The sequence below is a fragment of the Grammomys surdaster genome, unplaced genomic scaffold, assembly GCF_004785775.1.
Source record: "Grammomys surdaster isolate TR1022 unplaced genomic scaffold, NIH_TR_1.0 188, whole genome shotgun sequence".
NCBI classification, from domain to species: domain Eukaryota; kingdom Metazoa; phylum Chordata; class Mammalia; order Rodentia; family Muridae; genus Grammomys; species Grammomys surdaster.
In genome coordinates, this window is record NW_021604633.1 from 14880327 (window position 1) to 14907984 (window position 27658).

The following is a 27658-nucleotide window of genomic DNA, read 5'->3' on the forward strand; positions in this document are numbered from 1 at the left end:
ATGGGGTAAGGGGACAACATAGGAAATGTAAATAAATCATCCAATAAAAAAAAAAAAAGAAAAAAAATGGGTATCCGTGTGTGCAGGTTTCTGTCTGGGTCTTCAATTCATTTCCATTGATCAACATGTCTGTTTTTATGCCAGTGCCATGCTGATTTTATTACTATAGCTTTTAACTTGAGATCAGGAAGGATCAGACCTTCCACAGTTCTTTTATTGTTCAGGGTTGGTTAGCTACCATGGGTATTTTATGTTTGCATGTGAAGTTGAGAATGATTTTTTCAAGGTCTGTGGAGAATTGTGTTGGAATTTTGATGAGGGTTGGTTGAATCTGTAGATTGCTTTAGGTTTGATGGCTGTTTTTATTATGGTAATCCTACCAATCTATGAACATGGGAGATCTTTCCATCTTATATCTTCTTTAATTTCTTTCTTTAAAGACTTGAAGTTTTTTTTCATACAAGCCTTTCACTCTCTTGGTTACAGTTACCTCAAGATATTTTATATTGTTTGAAACTATTTTGAAAGGTGTTGTTTCCCTGATTTCTTCCTCAGACAATTTCTTGTTTGAATGAAGGAGGGCTACTGATTTTTGTGAGTTAGTTATATATCCAGGTACTGTGCTAAAAATGTTGATCAGCTGTAGGACTTCTCTGATCACTTTTGTATACTATCATATTATCTGTTGCCTTCTTCCTTTCAAATTTTTATCCCATTTATCTCCTTCAATTGCCTTATTGTTCTAGGTAAGACTTCAAGTACTATATTGAATAGGTATGGAAAAAATGGACAACCTTCTCTTGTTCTGACATCAGTGGTATTGCTTTGTTTCTCTCAATTTAAGTTGATGTTGGCTGTAGGATTGCTGTAAACTGCATTGATTGTGTTTAGGTATGTCCCTTATACCCCTGTTCTCTTCAGAACTTTTATCATGAAGGAGTATTGGATTTTGACAAAGGCCTTTTCTGTATCTAATGAAATGACCATATCGGTTTTTCTTTCAATTTGTCTATATAGTGGATTACATTTTTTGATTTTCTTATGGTGGATCACCCCTGCATCTCTGGGATGAAGGCTACTTGACCATGGTGAATGATGTTTCTGATGTGTTCTTGGATTTGGTTTGCAAGAATTTTATTGAGTACTTTTGTATCTATGTTCATAATGGAAATTTTTCTGTAATTCTCTTTTTTTGTTGAATCTTTGTGTGGTTTGGATATCAGGGTGACTGTGGACCTCAACATGAATTTGGCAGTGTTCCTTCTGTTTCTATTGCGGTATTATTTGAGAATTAGCGTTAACTCTTCTTTGAATGTCTAGTAGAATTCTATGCTTAAACTGGCCCTGGCCTTTTGCTTTTTCTTTCTTTTTTTTTTTTTTTTTTTTTTTTTTTGGTGGGGGAGTGTTGGGAGACTTTTAATGATTGTTTCTATTTCAGTAGGTCTTATAGGTCTATTCAAATTGTTTATCTGATCCTGATTTAACTTTGGAAAGTGGTATGCAGAAAATTATCTTTTTTTTAAGATTTGTTTTAAATCTTATGAAGTACAGGGTTTGTTTGTTTGTTTGTTTGTTTGAAGTATGCCCTTGTGATTCTCTGGATCTCTTTGATCTGTAGCTATAATCAAGGGCCAGTGATTGTTTCCTCTTATTTTCTTGGTGGTGATGACGATGATGGTGCATGTATGTGTATGTGCTCTATGTCTATTTCCCTTTTTCTTTTTTTAATTTTACTGCTCTGGGATTATTTATTCCTTGTGATTTATGGTTATAGTTAGCCTCCTTAGGTTGGAATTTTCCCTCTAGCACCCTCTATATGGCTAGATTTGTAAATAAATATTGCTTAAATTTGGTTTTATCATGAATTATCTTATTTTCTCCATCTATATAATTGAAGATTGAGACTGGGCTGGTATCTGTGGTCTCTTAAAGTCTGCAGCACATCTGTCCAGTCCCCTCTGGCTCTTAAAGTCTCTCTTGAGAAGTCATGCGTAGTTCTAATAGTTTTTTATGTTATGTTACTTTGCCTTTTTTCATTACAGCTTTATATGGTCTTTCTTTGTTCTGTATATTTAATGTTTTGATTATTATGTGCCAAGGAGACTTTCTTTTCTTGTCCAATCTATTTGGTATTCTGTATGCTTCTTCTACCTTTATAGGTATCTTTTTCTTTTTGGTTCGGAAATATTCTTTGATTTTGCTGAAAATATTTTCTTGGCCTTTGAGCTGGGTTTCTTCTCCCTCTTCTATTCTTATTATTCTTAGATTTAGTCTTTTCATAGTGTCTCAGATTTCCTGAATGTCTTATGTGAGGAAATTGTTAAGAATTAACATTTTCTTTTACCAATGTATCTATGTCTTCTATCATATCTTCAGCACCTGAAATTCTGTCTTCTACCTATATATTCTATGGAAGCTATCCTCTGTAGTTCCTGGTCTAATTCCTAAAATTTTCTTTTCCAGAGTTGCCCTCTTGGTTTTCTTCATAGATTCTATCTTTAGATGTTGGACAGTTTTATTCATTTCCTTGTACAGTTTCTTTGTGTTTTCTGTATTTCTTTAAGGGCTTTATTAATTTCTTCACTAAGTATCTCTAACATATTCATACAGGCTATTTTTAGGTCTTGGGCTTTGGGTATCTTGTAGTAGTCATTGCTAGCTGTGCTAGGGTTTCTAGTCTTCAGTGGAGACATACTGTCCTGGCTGATATTGATTGTGTTTAATGCTGACATCTAGGTATCTGATATTGGGGTGATTATAGGTCTGGATGATGATATCTGATTTTGTCTCTGTTGGGTGAGTGCTTCGTTCCTTCATTTCTGTTTCCTCCCTGGACTTTAGCAGAGTGTGGTGGCTGTGTGCAACCTGGTAGGAAATTTTCTTAGGACTTATTTTACTGGAGGGGCCAGCTGGTGTGGTTTCAGGGTGTACCTGCTGATGCTGAAGGCTGGAATAATGGGTGAGTTAGGTGTAGGAAGGTTTGAGAAGATCTTTGCCATCTTTTGAGGATAGAGTCACAGAGAAAAGGGAAACCGCTGCAGGATTTTTACTACAGAGCTAGGACTGTAACTTGGGAGATTGGATCTGGAGGAACAGAAGTGCAGGTATGGATCCATAGTCACCCGATTTGTTGTGACCCTTGTGTCGGCAGGGGTGCTTGCTGGGGTTTGGGGCTGATTCAGAGCAATCAGCTAGAGGAAGGAGGTTAAGAGGGGAAGATCTGTGGGGTCCAGAAGAGGTGGGAACAGGCATCAGGGAAGGCTCCCACAGCTGCTGCAGAGCTGTGGATGAGACTCGGAGGGAACCGAGGAGAGAAGATCGACAGATAGCCTATCTGGTCTTATGGAGGGGATCACCTGGGGGTTAGCAAGGGTGACTTTGTGGAGTTGGGGGCTAGGGTAAAAGCAACAAGTGGAAGGAGGGAGGTTAAAAGAAGATCTGTGGGATCCACTGGAATTAGGAGCAGAACAGCAAGGAACACAGCCACAGGTGTTCTGGGGATGAGACTGGAGGATTGGATCTGGGGGAACAGAGCTAACATTTTCTTGGAAATGGAGTTTTGCATCACACCATGGGACAGTTAAATTACCTAGAATACTATTTCCTTAACTGGTGGTTTTCAAAGTGAGAATAGTTCAACAGCTTTCAGATGTCATGTTTGAGAACTGTAAGCATCTCTTGAAAAACATCTTCTGATCATCATCAAATGTGATTTCTTTGGCATTTGCAGTGTTTCCCAGACCATGGTAAAACCTATAGTCTAAGTCTCGTAACAAGACAATGACATGTTAAGGAAGGACAACAGAAATCCTGTGGCCTTCAATATCATGAGAGGATCATTCACACTGGGAGTAACAGAGCTCAACTCAACTCAGATTAATCAGAGTCCAAATTTCATATTTAATTCTTTTATATATTTTGGTGGATTTTCCTTAAAAGCCAAATTCTGTTTATAATGCTGTTTGGAATGTTTCCAGTTCATAAAAGCTAGAAGAGAAAATTATGCTTAATAATTCGTCTTAGGTCTCACCTTCCATTCTTAATACTTTTTTTCACAGTGTGAAGAAAACACAAACCTTCAGGATACTACCCGCTACCTCAAACTCCCGTTTTCCAAGGTCATCTTCCTTGGAAACAATAATCAAACCATGAAAGCCACAAAGGAGTCCTTTTGGATAACATCATTTCTCTGTTCCACAAAACTCACTCAAAATGGTAATGTAAGATACCAGCCCTCCAACCTAAGGGCACGTGGGAACTGTATGTATTTTGGTAAGCATATTTAGCAAGGATTAAAGTATTTAAGAATCTTGCACTAGAAAAGATCCGGGTCCTTCTGTTTAGGATTTCTAATCAAAAGAGCACAGTAGTGATCCCATTCGAGTTATTTAATGACTTAAGAATTAACCCAGTGTTGAAAGCCAAGTGTCAACTGACTTCTCAAATAAACCATTAAAAACCAGCTCCACTTAAAGTCAAGAAAAGATGAAAAGTGCCACCACCTGAAATCTCATATTTTATAGCACCATAAACAATGCTAATTGCAGGCTTTACGATAAAGCTTGCTTTTTTTTTTGTTTGTTTAATTAGATGGATATTGCTTTTCTGCCATAGCATTACTTCTTATGTCACTAATTGTTTAGTGAGTTATGATTAATAAAGCAAGTGCATCTCCTTGGCAAATTGTTATGAAAACTGCATCTGTAATAAAAGAAGCAAATTAAACATTTTTGAATGTTTTTATGGTTGCTATATATAGCTTCTGGCTAGCACCCTGAACACTGCCATATTAATAAATTAGATGCAGTATATTGAGAGGGACCAATTCATTACAAGGCATTGTATTTCATGCAGCTCCTATACCTAAGCTTTTCCCCCCTTTTTGGTATTATGGAACAGTTTGTATAAAGTCGTAATTGTCCCAGAATGTAGTGTCAAAAAGGCAGCAAAACATAGCACTATACTATTGACACCTCTTTTAATTCCTTCTCAGTAGCAAGTCTACTGTATTTACATAAAACACAAAGTTATGTTCAGCTTCCCTAGACTTTATTAGTATCCAGTGTTTAATGGTTTAACTTAAATTTGAACTCCACTGAAATAACTCAGTAGCTATAAATGAAGCATTTACCAACCCTTGGGTGTTTGCTGTGGAAGTTATGAAAATAATAAAGTCAGTTGGTTCCTTGGACAGAATTTATATTTATTCTATATAAGATATTTGTGTATCTTTGTAGCTCTTACTGTTAATTAAATGACCTAAGTGGAATGGTTCAGTATTGGATTTATTTTATATTGTTGCTATAACAATCACTGAAAACTTTCTGGCTTAAAGTGACAGAAATATATTACTCTGTGGATCTGCAGTCAGAGATGTAAAGTCCATTTCATGTTAGTGATGCTGTATCTCTTCTGGAGGTTGTAGAGGAAAGTCTTTCCCTTATCTTTCCTAGTTTCTAGAAAGCATCTGCATTACTTGGATCATGGCCTTCTTCTTTAGAAGCTAGCAGTGCAATGTCTTCAAATTTCTCTAATTCTGACCCTCTACAATTTCTTAAGGTTCCCTTCTGATTACATTTTCTTGTAAAACCCAATTTTATCTCCCTATCATCAGAACTTTAAACATATTATAAATTTTCTTTGTCAATTTAAGGTAAACATACCATTTCTAGGAATTAGGGGTTCCTGAGGGTTGTTATCCTGCCTACCACATAGGTAATCTTAATGACAAAATTGCCTATAGTTTTTACAGTTCTAAGGCTTACATTGTTATAATTTAATTGTAAATACAAGATAGGAGACTCTAGGTCCTAAAGACACAAAGCTGCTTCCCTATAAAACCATGTAAATAGCAATTTCGTGTAAATAGCAAATATTAATTGTTCATGGACTCCTTATATTAAATACCTGTTTGTCTGAACATAGAATCAGTATTTTGGTGGGCCTCCTGACTCACTGAGGATACTGATACCTTCTTCGTAACTATGTTGACTTTGATTAATGTTGTCAATATAAATCAACTCAGAATGAGCCAAGAAAAAAAAAAAGAGTATGTTTCAAGAGATAGCAAGGTTCAAGTGGAGAGTCAGTCTGTCTTTCTGAAATTGGGCTACCAGGTGTACATCTCCATATAAAAGCAAGTTGGAATTAAGTTCCAGTTTCAAATCAGAATTAAATTGGTACGCATTCATTTTACATGGCTTGGAAAATACACAGATTCCATGTCCATTCCCATTGGACAGTTAGCAGATGATCTGGCTTCAAGGAGTAGTCTCTTAGGGCAGATCTGCACTCAGGGTTCCTGCTATCTGTACTTCTTCTTGCTGTGTGGAATCCAACATTATTCATGGTTAGTTCTCCAAATCCAGCCAGATCACTCTGCAGGTATTTCTGATGGTCAGATCAAGTAGATTCTTTAAACTTCATAACAAGAATGGAAGGGACATGCCTGTAATTCTAGCACTTGGGAGGCTAAAGCAGGAGGATCAAGACTTCAAGGTTATCCTTCCTACATAATGAGCAGCCAACCTAGGCTACATGAGACCCTGTGTCAAATACATACACACACAGACACACACAGACACACACAAATTGGTAAGGAATAAATTAATCCTTGTTTATACTTGGTAGGTCAGATGCAAAGAGTATACTTAATAAATGGTACTTGATAGAATGTAGAAAATTAATAATTTCAGTGGTAAAACATCTCATGATTGTCATCCAACATACCTTCAAATGACTGGAGCAGATCGTGAAGAGATGACAATTTTGCCTCAACTCTTAAAGTTGTATATACACAACTGATTTCAGCTGCTAAAGTTAGACCTGGGCCCTGATAGCCCAAAGAAATTAGGCCTGACCACCTGCTCTTCATCATCAGACAAATTAAGAGTGAAGAGGAGACTCGTTTAATGCAGCTGCTTTGAGAATACAGTGAATAAAAGTTCTAGTGAGCTCCCAAGTCTGTCTTTAGGGTCCTGTTTGAGGTTTAGGTTTAAGTAGAGAGCATAGGGTGTACTTAATGAGTAATGCCAGTCAAGGTGTGATCCTTTCCATCACCATTGCCTCTGCTTTAGTATCGCTTGCAAGGAGGTGTGACACATTGTCAGAACTATGAGAAATCTTTTCCTGAGAGACAAGATTCTCCTCTGGGTGGCACCAGGCTGCAAGACTTTTCTTTCTCCCTAGATAAGAATTTCCTTCAAGGGAAATTCCTATTTTTTTTTTCAGAGCTGTTGTTTCAATAGTCTGACACCTAAAGATTAGAGGACACAACTGTCTCTTTAGAATATATTGATTTCTACAAAGATGATCACATAGACAGACATAACTAGACTGCTCTTTAAATCACTAAATTATGAACAGGCCCGACTGAGATTGATCAGCCTGCTTCTAGAAAAGGTTGGAATGCCTGTACCCTCTTCTCCACTGCCACCTCAGGAATGCTCTCGTCTCCACACTCTTCCCACTGCTCAGTGCTCTGATGTCCTTTGATTGCCTCCACTTTAAAGTGACAGGTTCCTCTGCCTCATGCCTTCCCTATCTTGGCAGTTCTTATTGTCTTTATTCACTTCCCGGTGCTACCATACCCTTATCCTTTGGAGACTAAGGACACTTTGGCCATGATATCCCCTCCCTGAAGCTATTTAAATTCTGCCCAAGAAAGATGGAGGCCAAGTTTGTTTCTTCTAGTTCTTGAAAGGCCTGTTGAACTTTGAATCCACCTGTCAGTTTCAGTTTCAGAAAGGAATTGGAAGACACAGGGCTATGTGCTTGTTCATAGGCTGTGATAGAAAATGGGCTGGGAAACCAGAAACTGGCATTCTCAAGTCCAAAGACTCACTATATGGTCTGTTAGTACATTGGACTTGTTGTCACGGTACACTGACAAAGTGTGTTCCTAAGATTTGAGTAACCTTAAACAACCAAGAAGGCCTTCATTGCCGGGTAGAGTCTGTTGCTAAACTGAGTATTGGTGGTCAGGTGTCTAAGCATGAGTCAAGCAGGTTCCTACCTCTCAGGAAACTCCAGTCTTACTAGAAGGTGGCAGAAGAGGTTAAAGCAGCTCCCTGTTGGCTGCTTACACTCTTAGTGCTGGGGTTACAACTGGGTCATGTTCATCTCTGCTCTCTGGATTTTACAGTCAACTTTGGTCATAGAAACCTTTAGGCCGAAGACAAGTACTTCTGTGAGGTAGGAGCATGAGGAAGGGATGGAGAGCCTTCCTGGACCACACCATCCAGTTGGAGAACTAAACAATGAGCAGGAGCTCTGGGGAGCAGAGGAGATAATTAAACTACTTTTAAGTAAATGCCATCCTAGATCAGAGAGGCTAGTTCCGGTGAGGAGATGGGGTAGGCAGTGCATGCAGGAAGTCAGCTTTTACCAGTAGAGCACCGTTCATGGGAGGGGCTGTTCTCTATAAGAAGCAATTAATCTTCCTTTTCTGTTTGAAAAGGTGATATGCTTGATCTTTTGAAATGGAGAACCCACCCAGACAAGATCACAGGCTGTCTCTCTAAGTTAAAAGAAATCGATGGCTCAGAGATAGTCAAGGTATATACACTGCTTCATTACCACTTGGAAACTCAAGAACTCTGGGAGGAGGGCAGACTGGGTCCTACTCATTTGCCTTTGCTTCTTTAATTCATAGTTTCTCCAAGACACATTGGATACCTTGTTTGGAATATTAGATGAAAATTCCCAAAAATATGGGTCTAAAGTGTTTGATTCTTTGGTAAGTTTACATTTTCTTAATAATATTACAGATAAATGTGCCTCTCCATCTTGACTGTTTCCAAAATGGCCACTTGATGATGAAAGAGTTCATTTACTTATTTGAACAGACAAAGAAAAGATTGGCACTGGGTTCTGTAACACTCAATTTTCTTCTTAGGTCCACATAATAAATTTGCTACAAGATAGCAAGTTCCATCATTTTAAGCCCGTCATGGACACTTACATTGAGAGTCACTTCGCTGGGGCACTTGCATACAGGTAAGGCCCTTTATCTTGTAATTGCCTTAGGAATTACACTTGTGCTAAAGCTTAAACTTCTGCTTAGGAAGACATTGTTGAAAGGGAATACAGGCAGATGTGAAGCTCGGCCACCAAACCCTGTCTTTCCTCCTCACACACCCATGTTCAGTGGCAAGAACTTATTCTGATTAAAAGGAAAAGGGAGGAAAAAGAGTGTCCTGAAGTCTGGTCCTGGAACCTGGTGCCTTTCTTCTCATCTCCCTTTCACCTAGTATGCTCTGGTCTAAGATGTCAAGGTCCTTGCCATTTTTGATGCTAGGAGTCTTGTTTTTACTGCACTCCTTAAATATGACTTTAAGAAATAACTATAAATGGAAAGCAGCCCTTCATCCCTGTCCCAAGTCATTTATTCATCTGTTAATATTTACAGAGGCCCTACTTATTACCAGGTGCCTTGCTCGGTGCTCTAATATACAGACCTAGTCCCTGATCTCAAGCCATTTAGCCACTGAAGTCTACTGTTGTTAGATTGTAGCTGCCTCTTTTCCAACAGTGCAGGTTATATAAGTAGCAAAGGGCAATGAGTAATGTCCTACTGTAGCTCTCCTAGCCTCCAGAAAGCCATGCAAAATTGTAATACTAAAACTTGTGGGTTGTTGTTTAGTTTTTGTTTTGTTTCATAAAATAATAAAATATAAAAATAAACCAGCAACAAAAAAGCAACTTTCTCTCTGGAAATGCTTCTTCAAGAGCACACTTTGACGGTAAGCCTTGATCTTCTCACGGTGAGAAAGTTGGCCTGATAATTGCAGGAATGTGGCATGGGATGGAACAGTTTGTCTTCATGCCTCCCCTGCCTTTTACCTGCAGCTAAATAGCAAATACCTTGCAGTATTCACAAGATTGGGAAGGAAAGAATGCTGATGAGCAGTTGTCCAAGATTGCTCATGACAGCCCTAATTCTAGGGTCAACAGGATACCTACAGACTGAGGGCAATCTCAAGGGACAGCAGTATGTTTCCATCTTAAGCTTCAAGGCACATCTTAAGTAGTGATGCGGACCTGCAGTTTCAATAAAGTTGTTCTAGAGCAACCTGGCAGGAGAATGTGAGACCTTACAGAGAAAGACGTGTCTTCCTGATATGCATGTATGTTGAGTTTATTGCCATTTCATTGAGAATTAGCCATTCTGCAATCTGCGCATTGCTCCCTGTGTTTTAGAGATCTCATCAAAGTGCTCAAGTGGTACGTGGACAGGATAACGGAAGCAGAGCGCCAGGAGCATATCCAGGAAGTGTTGAAGGTAATAACGCGCTGTTGAAAACAGATGACGGACAGAGTCTCACAAAGCTGTTATATGATGACTGGAGACTAATTGGTTCTTCTGCACAGACAGTAATTGGTGATGATACATTACTGACATTCTAATTCAAGGATCTTAATCAGTTTATGACTCCTCCAGAGCTGATGAAATTTGAAAGGGGCTTTGCCAGGCTTGTCCACGGGAACCTGCTGGGGATTGAATCCTTCAGAGATGATGTCCAAGATGGGTAGAAGTGGGAGCATGGGAAGAGACTGGAATGAGCAGTTAATGAAACTTGGAAATTTCTGCCTATTTCACATCCTGACAGAGATCTACTGAGAGCCCTTTAGCTTAAGTTTTAAGCAACAATAGGGTCACCTAACAGGAATCACAATGAAGGAACTTCAGGCTTTACTGGGTCTCATTGTTTAGTAACTTGCACGTCTCTGGACCCAATATATTGAGCCACAGTGATATTGACATGGCCTTCACATATGTTGAGGAATACAATTTTCCCTATTCCCCAATCCTTTCCCTCTCCTTCCTTCTCCTTCTATCTCCCTATCTCTGTATGAGATAAGGTCTCATTTTGTAACCCAGGATGGACTCTAACTCTCCATGTGCTTGTGTAATCCTCTTAAGTAAAGAATGAAGATTTGGGGCAAAGGATATAGTTCAGTAGTATGTTTGCCTAGCAAGCATAAGGCCCTGGGCTCAACTCCAGCACTGCCACAGTACTGTCAAGGGATTTCCTAGCCCTAGCCATCCTCTGATTCATATTGAGACCATCCTATGTGGTGTCAGCAGACAAATAGATAATACATACAATACATAAAGATTATAAAACAGGTACTTTCTTTCATTATCATTTTATTCACTTGGTCTTCTTGGAAGTAAAATGCTAAGTGGCAAATCACTTTTGAAAATCTTCATCTCTCCATCAGCTAAATTAAAACAAAAAGTTTTTGAAGATCAAAAATATTCAGTGTTTCTAACTTCAGAAATTATAAAGAATTTTTAACATGCTTCACTTCTTTGGCATCAAAGAAGAATGGCTTTTCCCCTTTAAGTATATATCACTCAAACATCTCGGGGTGCCTCAGTTTTAGGATGAATTATTTAAAAGTCTAACACTGTTCTGTAATATTTTCTATGCTATGTCATTGTTACATAAATACCCTCAGAGTCCTTTGAAGATAACTTCCTCACACTCTTGTTTCAAGGCACAAGAATACATTTTTAAGTATATAGTTCAATCCCGAAGGCTGTTTTCCCTGGCCACCGGAGGGCAGAATGAAGAGGAATTCCGCTGCTGCATCCAGGAGCTCCTTATGTCCGTCCGCTTCTTCCTCTCACAAGAGAGCAAAGGAACTGGAGCATTATCTCAGTCCCAGGTAATTGTTTTCCATCTCTGCTAAATAGAGGAATACTGTGACTGCAGTTTGCTTTGTTTTACACACCAGCTTGACTGAGTAGCCCTGATGCCTTCTTCGTGCGGCTTCACCATCATCAGTAGTAGACTTAGAAGATCACTGAGCCTCTGAACTGGTGTAACACAAGCAACTCCATTCCCCAGATCCTATGCTAGAGTAGAGGCAGTTTGCATCAGCCTTGTTTTCATTTACTAGAACACATTCAGGTGGCTAGACACTGTCACTCTCATCTGGGAGATGGAATATCACTAGAGCCTGGTTCTTTCCCCCAGCCTCATTGCTTTTTAATCTGTCAACTTGAGAATCATTCTCTTGGACTCTGCTAAATTCTTTTTATCTTCTTGTAGTTTACTTACTATTATCTTCATGGGACTGATCAAAGATAATGCTGAGTCAATGCTGCCAGATTCTGTTACTGGGAGTCGCCTCACATGAGTTTGTCTGTCTATGTGTTTGCGCTTGGGACGCACACCTTCACCAATATGTTGTTGGCTGTTTTGTTTTGAGACAGGCTATCGTTAAACCTAGCCCAGCTTTTACCTCTCAAAGGCTGGGAAGGCAGATACAAACTAGTGTACCTGGCTCTGATTTTCTTTCTTTTATTTGTTCTTGGCTTATTTTTTTTAAAGTTCTGGACCCATCTACATTGAAACTAGCATTGCCTTTTATACATTCCCAGAGACATTTCTTAGTATGTTTCTCTATCTTTTCTTAATCCTTCTTGTGTATTTTTAATTCTGATGGCTTGGTTAAAAGCTGTCAGATAGAGAAGCAGCCTCCCACCATCCTCTGGAAACTTCAAATCTTTGAGAACTAGGGCTTTAATATGAAGATTAAAGCAAACTGGGTCTTAAGAATGCTGATGTCATCTGGAGTCATGTGGCAGGCCTACTGTATAGTGTCCCAGCAGCAGAACTCCACAGTCCTCTGCTTACAGCACTGTGCTCTTCCTGAATGCTTACACAGCTAGTCCTGTCATTCTTTTCCTTACACACATGGACTTGTCTTCCACCCGGGCCAACATGTAACACAGGCTCTTTTAAATGTCATTTTATACTCTGTAGTTAACAATCCAATCCTGGCACCAGAGAACTTGCCAGAGACCTCAAAGGCAAGCTTTCACCTTGGCAGAACTGACTTGTAGTAGTTGATAACTTGAGAAGGATAATCCAGTAGGCTCACCACATATTCATTAGACGTCTCAGAATTTACTACTTGGTGATTAAGGTTTCACCCTGAAACATCTCTATTAACTGTTGTTAATCACAGAGACCACATCTGCCTACTTTGCACCTGAAAAATGTCTTTCTATCCTTAAGAATAAATTTAAATTATTATCACTTCTAAGAGATCCAAGAAGTGTTTCTTCCTCTTCTAAAACTACAGAAATATTTCCATGCCTTCACCATATCTCCTATGAGCCCTAGCATTCTCTAAAGTACCTTTGATTGCTATGGTTCTTCAGGGTGTGGCAGCCCTGATACTTCTATATCATTCTGACTTTCATTTCTCTTGGTTTTGAGAGTAACAAAGTCTAACTTTAGAGACGTCTTTGTTACTTTTTAAAGTATACAAAGTTCCTGAATATGCTAATAACCCTACTGAAGTCATTCCTTACTCTGTACACTGTTTACTTATATATGTGTATGTGATCGTCTTAGTTTTATGCAAAGCCAGAGTTAATGTAAGATTATGAGGTACTGGTTTTCTTTAATAATAATAAAAAAAAGAGCATTGCATTCCAATATTTTGGTCGCAAGGTTAATGACACATTTCTTCCCATTCCAGGTTCACTGATGATCCTACACTCCTCTTAAAGAAAATAGGAGGGTAAAAATTTGGTTAATGCGAGATGTTAGTTTTCTACTGATGCTAACATACCTTAGCTTAATGGCCTGAAAACAGATTTGGAGTTGCAGTTTTATAGGTCAGGAGTCTACTCAGGCTTAGTTGAATTCTTTCCTAAGAGTTTTCCAGAGTCAAAATCAGAACTTGATTTCTTACCTGCAGCCTTTGAATAAGAACAGGACCTTTCAGGCTATTGGTAGAAACTGTGGGGTCAGGGGCCTCTCCCTGCAGGCTGCCAGTAGAGGCTGGGTGCATGGGAGGTGGTCTGTCTTCTGGAGGCCACTCAGAATGTTTTTTACATCTGGTTGCTACAAATCCAGCAGCCATATGCTGTGTTCTGTCCATGTTCTCAATCTCTCTAGGACTCCTGCAATGAAATCAAATCAAAACAAAAATAAACCCTAAAGGTTTGTGGTTAGGTTAGGCCTAACTATATAGTCTCCATCTTTAAGAGTCAGCTAAGTAGCATCTTTCTTTTTTTCTTTTCTGCAAAACCCCATTGGCAATGCAACATAACGTAATTGGAAAGCTACCCAGGACAAAAGTCATGGTCAGTCATCTTAGAATTGCATCTACCTTATCCAGAGCCAAGGATCTTACTGGCCTAAGTTTTTAAACTGTGTTAAAAGCAGAAACTTAGATTGCTGGCTTGAAACTGTGGGAGTCTTTCCCACATGAGTTACAACCCAGCACAGACGATGTTTCCTGGAGACAAAGAGACCTTCCCAGTACTCTATCAAGTGGGCTAAGGGATTGCTACCCAATGGGTCTGCTCATCAGTGGGGCAAGTAGTTGCTTCCCAGTGGGTCATCTCATCTTAGGCCTGGTAGGAAGATTCATTTATTCCTCTTAGCCAAAGCCCTACTTGGCAATAATTCTTTCCTGGATAGCCCTCCCATGGACAGGCAGGACCCAGAACCAGCTCGCCTGTGGTACCATTTCCCATTTCATGTACTGACTCCTGCCCCAGAATTTTCTGGAAAGGAAGATGAAGGGCAAAGAGGATAAAGGCCCCAGACCTTGCTGCAAGTTCCTTGTAATTATTTTTCTCTATTTGTCTCAGAGCATAGGAAGGTCAAGACCAAATTGTACTTTTATTTTTATTTTCAGTAACAACCTTTAGCTTGTCCCAGGGCAGCTGGCTTCCTGCCCTCATCATAAAGTATTCCTCGATTTATGCTTTTTAGTGGTCATATTATAAAGGTACCTTATATTTCAGGGACACCAAGATACTTTTTTCAAGTAAAGAAGTATAATAAAGGACACGGGAATATATTAATGGATACGTGAAGAAGATAATTTGACTTTTTTTAAGCAGGGAGACTCATTGATTTTTTTGTTTGTTTGTTTTTTATTTTATTCCATTTATGTGACTCAGTTCTTTGCCGAGTACACCAAAGTTTACAAAAATACAATCTTTAGCAGGGAATACCAAGTCACTCACTTTAAGAATATTCAAGAAAATGCACAGTTTTTTGAAAAAACAACCATGAAGTTTTCATTTAGAAAGAGAAATAAATCACAATAAAATATATTTGAAAATATTAGGGGCTATGATTGTAGCCCTGTAGGAAGGCCATTTGTCTAGCCTGCACAAAGGTTCCACCTTCGGGACAAATAAAAACTTGGTGACATTTTACATCTTAATTTTCATCGGCTCACTAATTCATTTATATCCCTTCTTTGTTTTAAGGCTGTGTTTCTGAGCTCCTTTCCGGCTGTGTACTCGGAACTGTTGAAGCTGTTTGATGTTCGGGAAGTAGCCAACTTGGTACAGGACACCCTAGGCAGCCTGCCTACCATCATGCATGTGGATGATTCTCTGCAGGCGATTAAGCTTCAGTGCATTGGCAAAACTGTAGAGAGCCAGCTCTACACCAACCCAGGTACGGTGGTGATGCTCTACGGTCAAATTCTGTGTCTAGAAAGTCCTTCTTCATGTGTCAAAGAATGGTCAAAGAAGCAAATACAAATCAAACATACTTTCAAAAGTATTATAATTTCAATGGGAAATGTATTTATCAGTCAGATATAAAAGTATGACTACCAAAATATTATTTCTAGACTGAAATAGGCCAACCACAGTGGCTCACACTTGTAGTTCTAGCTACTTAGGAGGCAGACACAGGTGGATCCATTAAATCCAGACATTTAGGACCAGCCTGAGCAGAGTGCACATGTTGAAACCCAATGGCAAAAGAAGGAAGGGAATTGGGGAAGGCACTGGATAAATTTATTCATTGTAATCACAACTAGTAGTGGTATGGGCATGGGTCTCCTGCCCACATTGTTGTGGATTTCTCTTTGTAGGATCAAAGGAAAAGCAACCTTTTCCTTCTCAGATTTATATATATACCTGATATGATCCTTGCTTGTCTGGTTTTGTCAATGGTTCTCATCAGCTTGTATCTTAGTCACTGGTCTATATCTGTAAAGAGATACCGTGATTAAAAACAACTTAGTTTTTAAAAAGTGCATGTAATTGGGGCTTGCTTACAGTTTCAGAGGGTTTCCGAGTCTGTCGTCATCACACCGGGAAGCGTGGTGCTAGGCAGGCAGGCATCACTGTGGCTGAAAGCACATATTTTAGGTTCAATGAGTGAGTGAGACTGAGCCTGGTCTGACCTTTTGAAACTTCAAAGATCATCCCCAGTGACATACCACCTTCAACAAGACCATACCTCATAATCCTTCCTAAACAGTCCACCAAACGGGAATTAAACATTCAAATACATGAGCCTGTGGTGGCTAGTCCCATCCAACCCAACATAGTTTATCTTCTGAAACTGTATGGGAGTTCTCTGTACTCGTCTTTTTACGTTATCCCAATAACAAGTAATCAGCTACCAAATGGATTTTGCTATGCTAGCTATCATTGAATCCTGTTGTGTCTTAATTTTTTTTAATTCATTTTCCTGGAGATAGTAATGAAATATCCGCCTTATTTTAAAATTTACTTGAAGAAATTTTCATCCGATTCACCAACTAAAAAGTTTTTAAGATAAATTATATCAGAAGTTATTTTTCTATTTGAATGTATATGTGAGTATATAGCACCAAACATACTTGAAAAAATATGATCTCATCATAAAACATCTTAAGTGTGCAGGTAAAAATAGAGCATAGAAGTCAATTATGAACAAATCTTAACATCAAAGTATTTACTTTAAGTCTCTTATTAAGGAATTCATCACTTTCTTATTTTCTTAGCTGGGTATGGTAGTGGCACACGCCTCCAATCCTAGCACTTGAGTGACAGAGGCAGGCAGATCTCTGAGTTCAAGGTCAGCCTGGTCTACAGAGTGAACTCCAGGACAGCCAGGTCATTTTTTTCCTTTCGCTGAAATCAATAATGCTTCAATCAATGTAGAAGAAAGTTCAATCTTCTTCTGATTAAAAGAAAAAAATCAGATCACTCTACAGCAGTGTGTGTGGGGTCACCTCTGACTATCAGAAAACACAGATATTTATACTATGATTCATAATCATAGCAAAATTACAGTTCAGAAGTAGCAATGAAAATAATTTTATGGTTGGGGGTCACCACAACATGAGGAACTTTCTGAAGGGGTTGTGGCGTTAGGAAGGTTGAGAACCACTGACCTAGAAGAAAGATATATTTTTGCAGGTAGCTTCTAAACTGTTTAGTGGAAGCGAAGTGTTGTGTTCCAGCAGTCAGGGACTTATCTAGGGTTGAGGGAAGAGGTGTACAAAGGACAGGGGTGGACCAAGTCCCCAGTTTAACTCAGGCACCAACTCTGCTTTCCCCAAGCTAAGGAAGGTTGACTTCTGTCATACAGGAATTGTGATTTCTGCCATATTTTCCCATACTAAGTAGATGATTCTTCATTCATTAAAGTCCTACACTAAAAGGTCAGTGAAGAACACCAAAGTAAGTTTTCAATGGTAATGAAATTATTTGAGAGGATTTGATTCATTCCACAGACCCTTTGGATTCCTGACCTTGAGGGAGCAAAATAGGAAAAGCAAGGTCAGAGAGTTCTTCGGGAAGTCGATACAATGAAGAAACTAATCAGGTCTCTGTGTGAGTTGGTGAGAATATCTGCAAAGCTAACTCTAGATATATTTTACAGGGTCTGTGCCAGGGTCCTGGAGCCCAAGCTCAGAGTCAGGATTAGGAAGTTGATAGTTACCATAGGGCATGGGGTAGGTATAAGCAGTAGGAACCCTGTGTGCTTCTATGTGGGCCACTCCCCTTGGAGGATGATTATGGAGAAGCAAAAGCCACTCACAGTCAGCATAGTTAAAACTGCTTCTCTCACTTCACAAGTGATGCTTAGCTTCATATTCACTGACTCATCACTGGAGAAAACAAAGACTGTCATGTGCAAATGATAGGGTACAGCATATTCAGAAGAAGCTTGTATCATAGAGAAAAACAGGAAGTGTCCTTGGAAGTCTTCCAAGATAGAATAGACCTTGTTAAATCACATAGTACTCCCCAGTAGTGTTAGGAAAACCTAGAGAGGGTTGCAAGTGATCATAGCATTCAAACTCACTGTGAACTCAAGGGACGAGCCTATTGGTCCACAGAATCCACATGAATGAAGAGATATTGGAAGGAAAACCAAATGTGTAATGTGAATGCCTGTGCTGACAAGTGGTATAAAATAATTAGACTGTCATTAGAAGAGGGACAGTATAAAATTATAACTACGGGCATGGTAGGATAAGCAAAGAACTACAACACAAATGGTCTCAGTGCTGGCCCACTCAACACATAGCAGGTGAAAGACAACATTTGCCTTTTCAAAATAAAAAACAAAATGTAAATCTTAAACAGAGAATAGAAATTAAGTGAATCTGTTCCAGCTTCTCAAGGAATACTATATCCAAATGACAAGGGATATGATGACATTTTAATTTTATTATAAACACAAGCTAAGGCTAAGATAATCAAAAAGATGAAGTGAGGTCAGCGTTTTGAGGATGCTAGTAGTATAGTTTTTCATTGTTCCTGTAATGGGAACCCCACCTTGGTGGCTTTAAATAAATTATGAAAACTCCTTATCTATAGAGCAGAACTTCATGATGAGTTTACTGCACAAAATTCAGGGTGATTCCAGATCTGTTCTCTTGTCTTGAAGGCCTAGGGAACTGGTCATCTTCTTAATATTTTATAGCTTTAGAGGCCATCTTTAGCTCATGGTTCCCTCACTTCCTTTTCAAAGTTAGGAATACAGCATCTTTAGTCTTCTCTCTCTGTCTCTGTCTCTCTCTGTATCTCTCTCTGTCACTCTATCTTTCTGTCTCACACATACATACATACATACACACACACACACATTTTGGATCCTTTTATCTCTTTCATTCCTAAAGACCCCTATGTTTACAATAGGGCCAGATAAATCTCTCTTTTTGCATCTGCAGAGGCTCCTTTGCTATAATATAATTCCCAGGATCCAGGAAGTTAGGATCTGGGAAACAACTTAGGAAACAATCAATTCTCCTTCCCACACATAGGCAGAAGAAACAGATTCAAAAGCACTTTTCTGGCTTCATTCCACGTAAGAAGGTGAAAAAAACAGATATCCTGGAATTCTGTTTGAAACAATTGAAGCCCAGAAGGGCTACAGTTGTATAACTGAGTCCTCATATCCCAACCAGGAAGAGGTCACAGGTGATTCTTCCTTGACAGTTATAACCCAGAGATGGTGCTACGATGAATGGAGATAAGCATGTTCAAAGCTATAATGTTCAGCTCAAGCCACAGGACTAATTCTTGATTTTTTCTTAATGACAACCCCACATCTCCCAACACAGAGTAGGCAGTTGCTCTTTGTAATTTATTATGGATGTTAATTTTATGAGCAGAAATTTGGTCAGTGATACAGAAGTAGGAAGAAAATGACAAAGTTAAACAGTTTTCTAGGGGGCTAGTATTATTAGACAGAAGGAGGTACCCAATCGGCCCACATGTTAAGAAAATAAAATTCTAATTTTGGAGAATTTGACCTTAGCTGTATAAGCACACCAAGAGACCTAGAACATTCTATAAGTTAATGTTGTACTGGACTCCTATTGGATTCTCCAGTGAAACAGAGTAAAGGAGGCTTGCATTTTAGAGCAAGCAGTTATGACAATATCTAGAAAAGCCTGGGAGGAAGTATGGAGGCTGGGAGTCAGGAGTGGTGATTTAAAGAATGGTAAGGAGATTGTGAATCAGCTTCTGCAGAGGCTATGAGCATTGGCCATGGCTTTGTCCTTGGTGCTAAATGCTTGCTGATTAGTTTAACAGGAATCTGTAACCACCACTATTTTCTCGCTGAGAATAGGTTATGTTTGTATTTGCTTGTGATTGAACCACGTGTAAGACAAAACCCATCCAGATGAGTGAGGCTAAGTATGAAGACCTGAATGCCTGTTCTGAGATGAGACACTCCCCTATCCTAGGCCTTCTGAGTCCCACAGTCTGGGGGGACAGAAAGGGAGAAATGGGCTGCCACTGTTCAGTGTCCTAGATACGTTTGTTTAGACCCCAGAAAGATTAGACAATGAGAAACAACTGCCATGGTCCCCTATGTTAGTGATGTCCTCCACTCTAAGTAAGATACTGTCAGGTCTCAGCTCAGGGCTGACAAGCTGCCTACTTTAACCTACAAACAGAGGATCAAATAGTTTATGGTGGGAATTCTGTATCAAAGTGATCAGAAGGAATTTCTTTTTAGTGACTCTCTAGTCCCTACTTGTAATTCTGTAGAATGATGTAAATCTATAATAGAAAATAAAGAAAGGGGCTGGGACAATCACTCAGCAGTTATAGTGTTTAATCCTTTTCTACCCCTAGCTCATAGATATTTTAACAGTTGGCTGCAAATCGAGTGCCTAGAAACCAAAGCCTGCTAGCTGTGACACTAATGGCTGCCTTTCTCTCACAGACTCGCGGTACATTCTCCTGCCTGTCGTACTGCATCACCTCCACATCCACTTGCAAGAACAGAAGGACTTGATCATGTGTGCACGTATCCTTAGCAACGTATTCTGTCTCATCAAGAAAAACAGCTCAGTAAGTACATGCAGGTCACAGTGTGTGCTTCTCATCAAATGGCTTCTGCAAATAAAATCTTAAATATCTTCAAAGGAGTCACACGAAGGAAGAACACTCAGAGGCTCACTTTCCATTTTCAGCCAGGCTGGACTTCTTGGGTTTCCACAGAAGGAATTAAGAAAAAATTTAAAAATAAATAAATAAATAAAAATTTAAAAACCCCATGGGGTTAGTGTTACCTGGAATAACCTGGCTTCCAAAAGTTGTGTTTCAAGGAAGAACTGAATACCAAAGTAAGAAATATTAGAAATCTCAAAGCCTCCCACATGTGCCTTTAGTCTTGATGGGATGAAATACTCTGTGGCAAAAATAAATTACTGCTTGCAGGGTATGGTGGTTTGGGCCTGTTTTAGGAAAGACCACATGATGGTGCTTAGAACTTGGCCATGGCCCTCGAGTCTAGTCTTGTGGAAATTACAGAAGCAAAGGACAGCCCCCAGGAGACTAGAAGTACCTTGCACTACAACTATTACACAACCTCAACAGTAGTCTTTTCGTTATGGCTTTGAGGATTCCTGTTCTGCTTGCCTCTTGACACTGTATAATTATTATGTGTTCATAGTACAGCACAAAGTGAGAAAAACGGCATGTTTCCATATCCTTGGAACAATGTCTGGAATTGATGTTCTCAGCTCAGGAGTCTGATATGAGATCTAAATAGGAAAGAAGTCCTGTTCTCTTTCTGTCAGTCCTCAGCTGTTAGTGAAACTTTGGGCTCATCCACAGCAGGCTACAGAGAAGTTTGAAAGGGAGTGCTGAGCCCCCCCCACACATACCCCCAGTTTTCCACAATTCCACATTAATTTCGGTGCTGTGTTCCCCATTCTTTCTGTGTTTATGATCTGCTTCTGAAGAGCCGGGGGTAGGACCGATGCCAGGGAGGTGATGGAGAGAGTACCTGCTGCTATGGAAACGGGTGGTGTCTTAGAGAACCTGTGAGTTCTGCATCTGAAAGTGTGATGGGCTGAGCATCCGTGGCTGGGGCACAGCCTGCTATGCCGACACCCTACAATACGAGTCCACCAGTGACATGGAATGAGATGGAGCAATGACAAGAGGGAGAAGGCTTTTGCCCCGCTTTGAAACTCCCTCTGATGGTTTGACCACAAAGGACCAAGCCATGCCTGATTAGAAGGGATTTCCAGGTTACAGTCGCTGTGAGTGAAATCGAGCCAGGTCACTAGACAGACAGAAAGCAAACAGCTACAGCAGAGATGGTTTCTTTGTTCTTCTCCTCTACTTAGGTTTCAGAATTGCAGTCAGGTTTTAGCTAAGCCAGGGCTTAGCTCCTAAGGAATTCAGAGCTGAAAGCAGTTCACTGGGAACCTTTGGGAGTTTTTGCATAAGTGTTATGAAATTTATCATTAAATATGTGTGTATGTATGTAATATATATGTATATATATGTATATATATATTTATATATACCTATATACATAATATATAAACTTCTGTGCAATATATAAAATTGCACAGAAGTTTTTCCCCATGATATTATGGGTTAAGAATCCATTCTTCTATGCAGCAGGCAGTGCTGAGATAATCTCTCTGGAGTCCTGAAGTGTGGATGGTATTAAGCACTTCAGAAAAGCCAGTACCTCTCATGGCTACTAAACAGGGCTCTCTGTGACCAACACTACTCATCTAGACTACTCTCCAGTTTCTTATGTTTACATGTAGGCTTTAAAAAAAAACCCAGGACAATGGGAATAGTCATTTGCATATAAACCAGTCTTGGAAACTGATCTGTGTGACTGCTGTGCCGAGAAGACTTAATGTAAGCACATTTAGGACTTAAGGAAATCGTACTGTAAGAGAACACTACAACCTAGAGAGGCTCCCTGCTTTGCCCACAAGTAACTTAGCAGTAGGGCTGGCCTCAGAATTGGTGTTTTTTACACAGTACCTGTTTTGTTTATAGCTCAACTTTTATTGCATAGCCAGACGGTGTGCTTTGGGGCAAGCCACTGACTCTCTGAAGTTATCTTTCTCTGCAAGGCCATTTTTTTTTTTTAATCCTGTTGAAGTCTACATCTCTTATTGTCTTAAGTTCCCTGAGTCTTTGATTCTAGATTTGGGGATAGACTCCCTTTGTCCTTAAAGGGGGATTTGGTGCGTGCAGAGGCAGCAGTCTCCTGAGCACACTGTTTTTGATTTTCTCTCCTAAGGAAAAGTCCGTGCTGGAGGAAATAGATGTCATAGTGGCCAGCTTGCTGGATATCCTGCTCAGGACCATACTGGAGATTACCAGCCGACCTCAAGCATCAAGCTCTGCCATGAGGCTGCAGTTCCAGGATGTGACTGTAAGATCATAAGCATGTGGCATGTGGGATACATACTGACTGGGACTGGTTGTGTTCCTGAAAGCTCTAGTTCCCTTGGCGATGGGTTGTAATATGACTATTGGAAATCTGGTCCCCAGGATGACTGTGAACATTGCTAGAATACAGGACGTTGTGTTCACTGTGCCAAAGAATGAGATAGAAAGCCTGTAGGTAAAGATGCTATCATAAGCCAGTCTGAATTTCAGAAAAACAACTTTTATATTTGACTTTTCTAAATTGAAACTAATCTATGATTTTTATACCCCTAGTCAACTTGGTGGCTTTTATTCCCCAAATTCTTTATAGAAGAAAGAATAGGGTAACAGCAGCTGGAATCAGAGACCTTATGTGCTAATTCTGGATTTTTTCACCTCAAATCATTAGGACCTTAACTTTTTTAGTCTTCAGTTTGGTTGTGATAAAGAAGAAGGTTTACCTTGGTAAATTCTAAGGGACTTTCAAGCTTAACTGTCTTAGGATGATGGCATAGCATGATTCAGGCAAAGTATTAAGAAATAATGTCAGATATTTTACACATATGCTGTAAATGCTATATGTGTAACCACATGCTGTGTTTGTTTATGGCAGTGTGAAGGATCAAATCCAGGGCTTCATGTGTGGTAGACAAGCCCTTTACCATTGAGTTATCCATTTACATAAGAATTTCTGTTTTTTAACAAGTCACATGAGGTTTGACATTTAAAATGTTTATATATTAAACAATATTCCTCTAAGCAAGAGCTATCATTTGTAGCTGTAAGCGGTAGATACTCTTAATACTCACCTGTAAATTATGTACACACGTGTCAATTAAGCACCTGCTATCAGCTTCACGAACTGTGCTGTGGTGCTTGAGAATGTTCAGCTCTAGATACAAGTAACTGTCATTTTTATTTAGAAACTAGAAAGTCTGGGATCCTTATGGAATTTTGTGGAAGCAGAGGCAGAAAGAGTGTTAGAGCCAGAGGGGATGGAGGACAGCAAGGAAGCAAGGCCTTCTAGACACAACAGAGCTGACCCACATGAACTCATAGAGACTGAGGCAGCATATGCAGGGTCTGCATGAGTCTGCACCTGATGAGATCCTCAAGCTAAAAGAACAAATGGACACATACCCCAATCCCTAACACAGAATCTATCTTCAACTGATAGACACTTGCAAATGAAAAATGTGTTTTCTTCAAGGGAGTCTCAGTGGAGAAATAGTATTCTTAAGAGTAGGGCCCATACCCAGTTGTAGAAGGCCAACACAAAACAAACTCCATGGTATCTTTGGAGGGTCTTTGTCTCATAATGTTAAATCAGGACATTCTTTTTACCATTACAGGTCCTTTGTGTAAATATTATGGCTTCTCTCTGTTTCTTGTGTGAGAGAAAAAACTAGAAGGGAGGTGAGGTTATAAACTCTAAAAGCCTACCCTCACTGATATACCTCCTGCACTCAGGCTCTACTTCCTAAAAGTTTCATAGCTTCCCCAAACAGTGCCAACAGCTGGGGACCAACTAGTCAAATACGTGAGACTATGGGAGACATTGTTCATCCAAATCACTACTACAAGTAAAGCTAAACTATCTTAACAAACTAAGGTTTTTTAACATTTTTACTTAAATACACACACACACACACACACAAGTGTGGTAAAGTGTGGTATGTATATATACATATATATAGGAAAGGAAAGGGAAAGAAGAAATCAATCAACCCCAGTACTAGTAAGATGGCTCCATGGTTAAGAGCACTGACTGTTCCTCCAGAGGACCCAACTTCTACGCACCTACATGGCAGTTCACAGCTACCACCAGTAACTCAAGCTCCAGAGGATCTAGTGTCCTCTTCCAGCCTCAGTGGATTCCAGGCACACATGAGTGCACAGACACATATGCAGGCAGAACACTCATACACATGAAGTAAAGAAAATAAAAAAATAAAAATCCTAATGTATGTAGTAGCTGAACTGTCTTATTTAAAATGAAGAAGTTTGAGTTACAGTTTCTGATAGTCTAAGGAGCCTGGAATGTGAAATGGCACCCAACCTCTCATGGTCTTGTTGTTATCTGTTGGGTGGTGGGTGCTCAAAACCACTGGAGTCTGTTACATGTTTGAAGGATTAAGTGATTATTTGGTTTTTGTTTTGCTTTATTATTTTTTTAAGTTAACCTTCTTATTTTGTATTGCTATAAAAATCACATGCAGATATAAGAAGCAATGTAAAAACATTTCATGTTTCTTTTACCAAGTTCCATACATGATAGCCACTTGCAGAATTCCAGAACAAGAAATGGCTGCTGATATGATCAAGATGTACAATGTTTCTATCACCCCAGTCACTTCTCATGGAGTACTTTAGAGATAAATCCACTTTCCTTCACCTCTGCCACCTTCGTAACTCCAGGCCGCCACCACTCTGCTCTCTATTTATGTAGCTCTGACATTTGTGGATGCTATATGTATCAAATCTCAGAGCATGTGACTTTTTATGATTGACTTTGTAAAAAAAAAAAATGAGCAGAGTTTTGTGAAGATTCCTACAGGTTCCTATATATACTCTGTTTTCCTTTTCATTTCTGAGTATTATTCCATGGTACAGATATACCACCATTGTTTAACACTTTACCTATGAATGTCTGTGAGGTTATTTCCAGGGTTTGTGTAGTATTAAGAAAGTTAGTATAAACATCACTTATATTTAGGTTTTATGTGGACAAGTTTCTCCACTTTTTTTTTTTTTATAAGAATCCCAGGGAGTTAGCTGCTGAGTCATAAGGTAGCTACATAGTCAGTTTTCTAAGAAACTGCCTGACTTCCTTCCCCGGTGACAGTGCCATTTAACATTCCACATGTGCACAGTCTGAGTGACCTCATTTCTCAACACCTCAGCATGAGATATTGTCACCTTTTCCTTCTGTGTCTGTGTGTGTCAGAGTTGGGAGTATTCTGAGAGCTGTAAGGCCTCCTCACTGAGGGTTGACTTTCTGTTTCCCCAGTGGCTGACGTTACCCTACAAGGATTTTCGCTCACATTCTTGCCATGCATATCACCTCCTAAACCAAACGTCTCATCATGCCTTGTCCCATTTCCTAGCTGAATAATTCTCTCACTGCCAAGTTGTCAGCATGGTTTTGGTGTTTCCTCCCACTGTAGATTGTTCTCCATCCCCTTCATGGTGTTTGCAAAAGCAGAGATATTTTTCATCTTAATGAACTCCAGAATATTAATCTTTCCTGTGATGAATCGTGGTTTGATCTCATGTTTAAGAACCCTTTTATCTTTCCAGCTCCTGGCTATTATAAATAAGGCTGCTATGAACATAGTTGAGCATATGTCCTTGTTATATGTTCAAGCATCTTCTGGGTATATGCCTAGGAGTGGTATAGCTGGATCCTCGGGTAATGCTATGTCCAATTTTCTGAGGAACCGCCAGACTGATTTCCAAAGTGGTTGCACCATCTTGCAGTCCCACCAACAATGGAGGAGTGTTCCTCTTTCTCCACACCCTCGCCAGCATCTACTATCACCTGAGTTTTTAATCTTAGCCATTCTGACTGGTGTGAGATGGAATCTCAGGGTTGTTTTGATTTGCATTTCCCTGATGACTAAGGATGCTGAACATTTCTTTAGATGCTTCTCGGCCATTCGAGTTTCTTCCGTTGAAAATTCTTTGTTAAGCTCTATACCCCATTTTTTAATAGGGTAATTTGGTTGTCTGGAGTCTAATTTCTTGAGTTCTTTGTATATATTGGATATTAGCCCTCTATCAGATGAAGGATTGGTAAAGATCTTTTCCCAATTTGTTGGTTGTCGTTTTGTCCTATTGACAGTGTCCTTTGCCTTACAGAAACTTTGCAATTTTATGAAGTCCCATTTGTCAATTCTCGATCTTAGAGCATATGCCATTGGAGTTCTGTTCAGGAACTTTTCCCCTGTGCCCAAGTATTCGAGGCTTTTCCCCACCTTCTCTTCTATTAGTTTCAGTGTATCTGGTTTTATGTGGAGGTCCTTTATCCACTTAGACTTGAGCTTTGTACAAGGGGATAAGAATGGATCAATTTTCATTCTTCTACATGTTGTCTTCCAGTTGAACCAGCACCATTTGTTGAAAATGCTGTCCTTTTTCCACTGGACAGTTTTAGCTCCTTTGTCAAAGATCAAGTGACCATAGGAGTGTGGGTTCATTTCTGGGTCTTCAATTCTATTCCATTGATCTTCCTGCCTGTCTCTGTACCAATACCAGGTAGTTTTTATCACTATTGCTCTGTAGTACAGCTTGAGGTCAGGGATGGTCCTTCAACTGAGGAATGGATTCAAAAAATATGGTATATTTACACAATGGAGTATTACTCAGCTATTAAAAACAATGAATTCGAGAGGTTCCTAGGTAAATGGATGGAACTAGAAATTATCATCCTGAGTGAGGTAAGCCAATCACAAAAGAAGACACATGGTATTCACTCACTGATTATTGGATATTAGCCTAGAACCTTGAAACGCCCAAGATGCAACTCACAGGCCACATGAAGCCCATAAAGAAGGAAGACCAAGTGAGGGTGATTCGGTCCTTCTTAGAAGGAGCAACAAAATACTCAAGGGAGCAAATATGGAGACAAAGTGAGGGACAGAAACTGAAGGAGGGGCCGTCTCAAGACCACTCCACCTGAGTATCTATCCCATGTGCAATCACCAAAGGTAGATGCTGATTTGGAAG

General features: G+C 39.6%; 1 protein-coding gene across 1 annotated transcript in view; it reads left to right on the top strand.

The window, feature by feature from the left end:
• The window catches only part of Dock4 (dedicator of cytokinesis 4), a 411722-nt gene that overhangs the window by 284856 nt on the left and 99208 nt on the right, over positions 1-27658 (top strand). Inside the window, exons 17-25 of the mRNA XM_028768807.1 lie at positions 4059-4215; positions 8459-8556; positions 8654-8737; positions 8897-8997; positions 10201-10282; positions 11506-11676; positions 15257-15449; positions 20463-20590; positions 22800-22934. Of these exons, the coding sequence (XP_028624640.1) occupies positions 4059-4215; positions 8459-8556; positions 8654-8737; positions 8897-8997; positions 10201-10282; positions 11506-11676; positions 15257-15449; positions 20463-20590; positions 22800-22934 (1149 nt within the window). The remainder of the gene's footprint in view (positions 1-4058; positions 4216-8458; positions 8557-8653; positions 8738-8896; positions 8998-10200; positions 10283-11505; positions 11677-15256; positions 15450-20462; positions 20591-22799; positions 22935-27658) is intronic.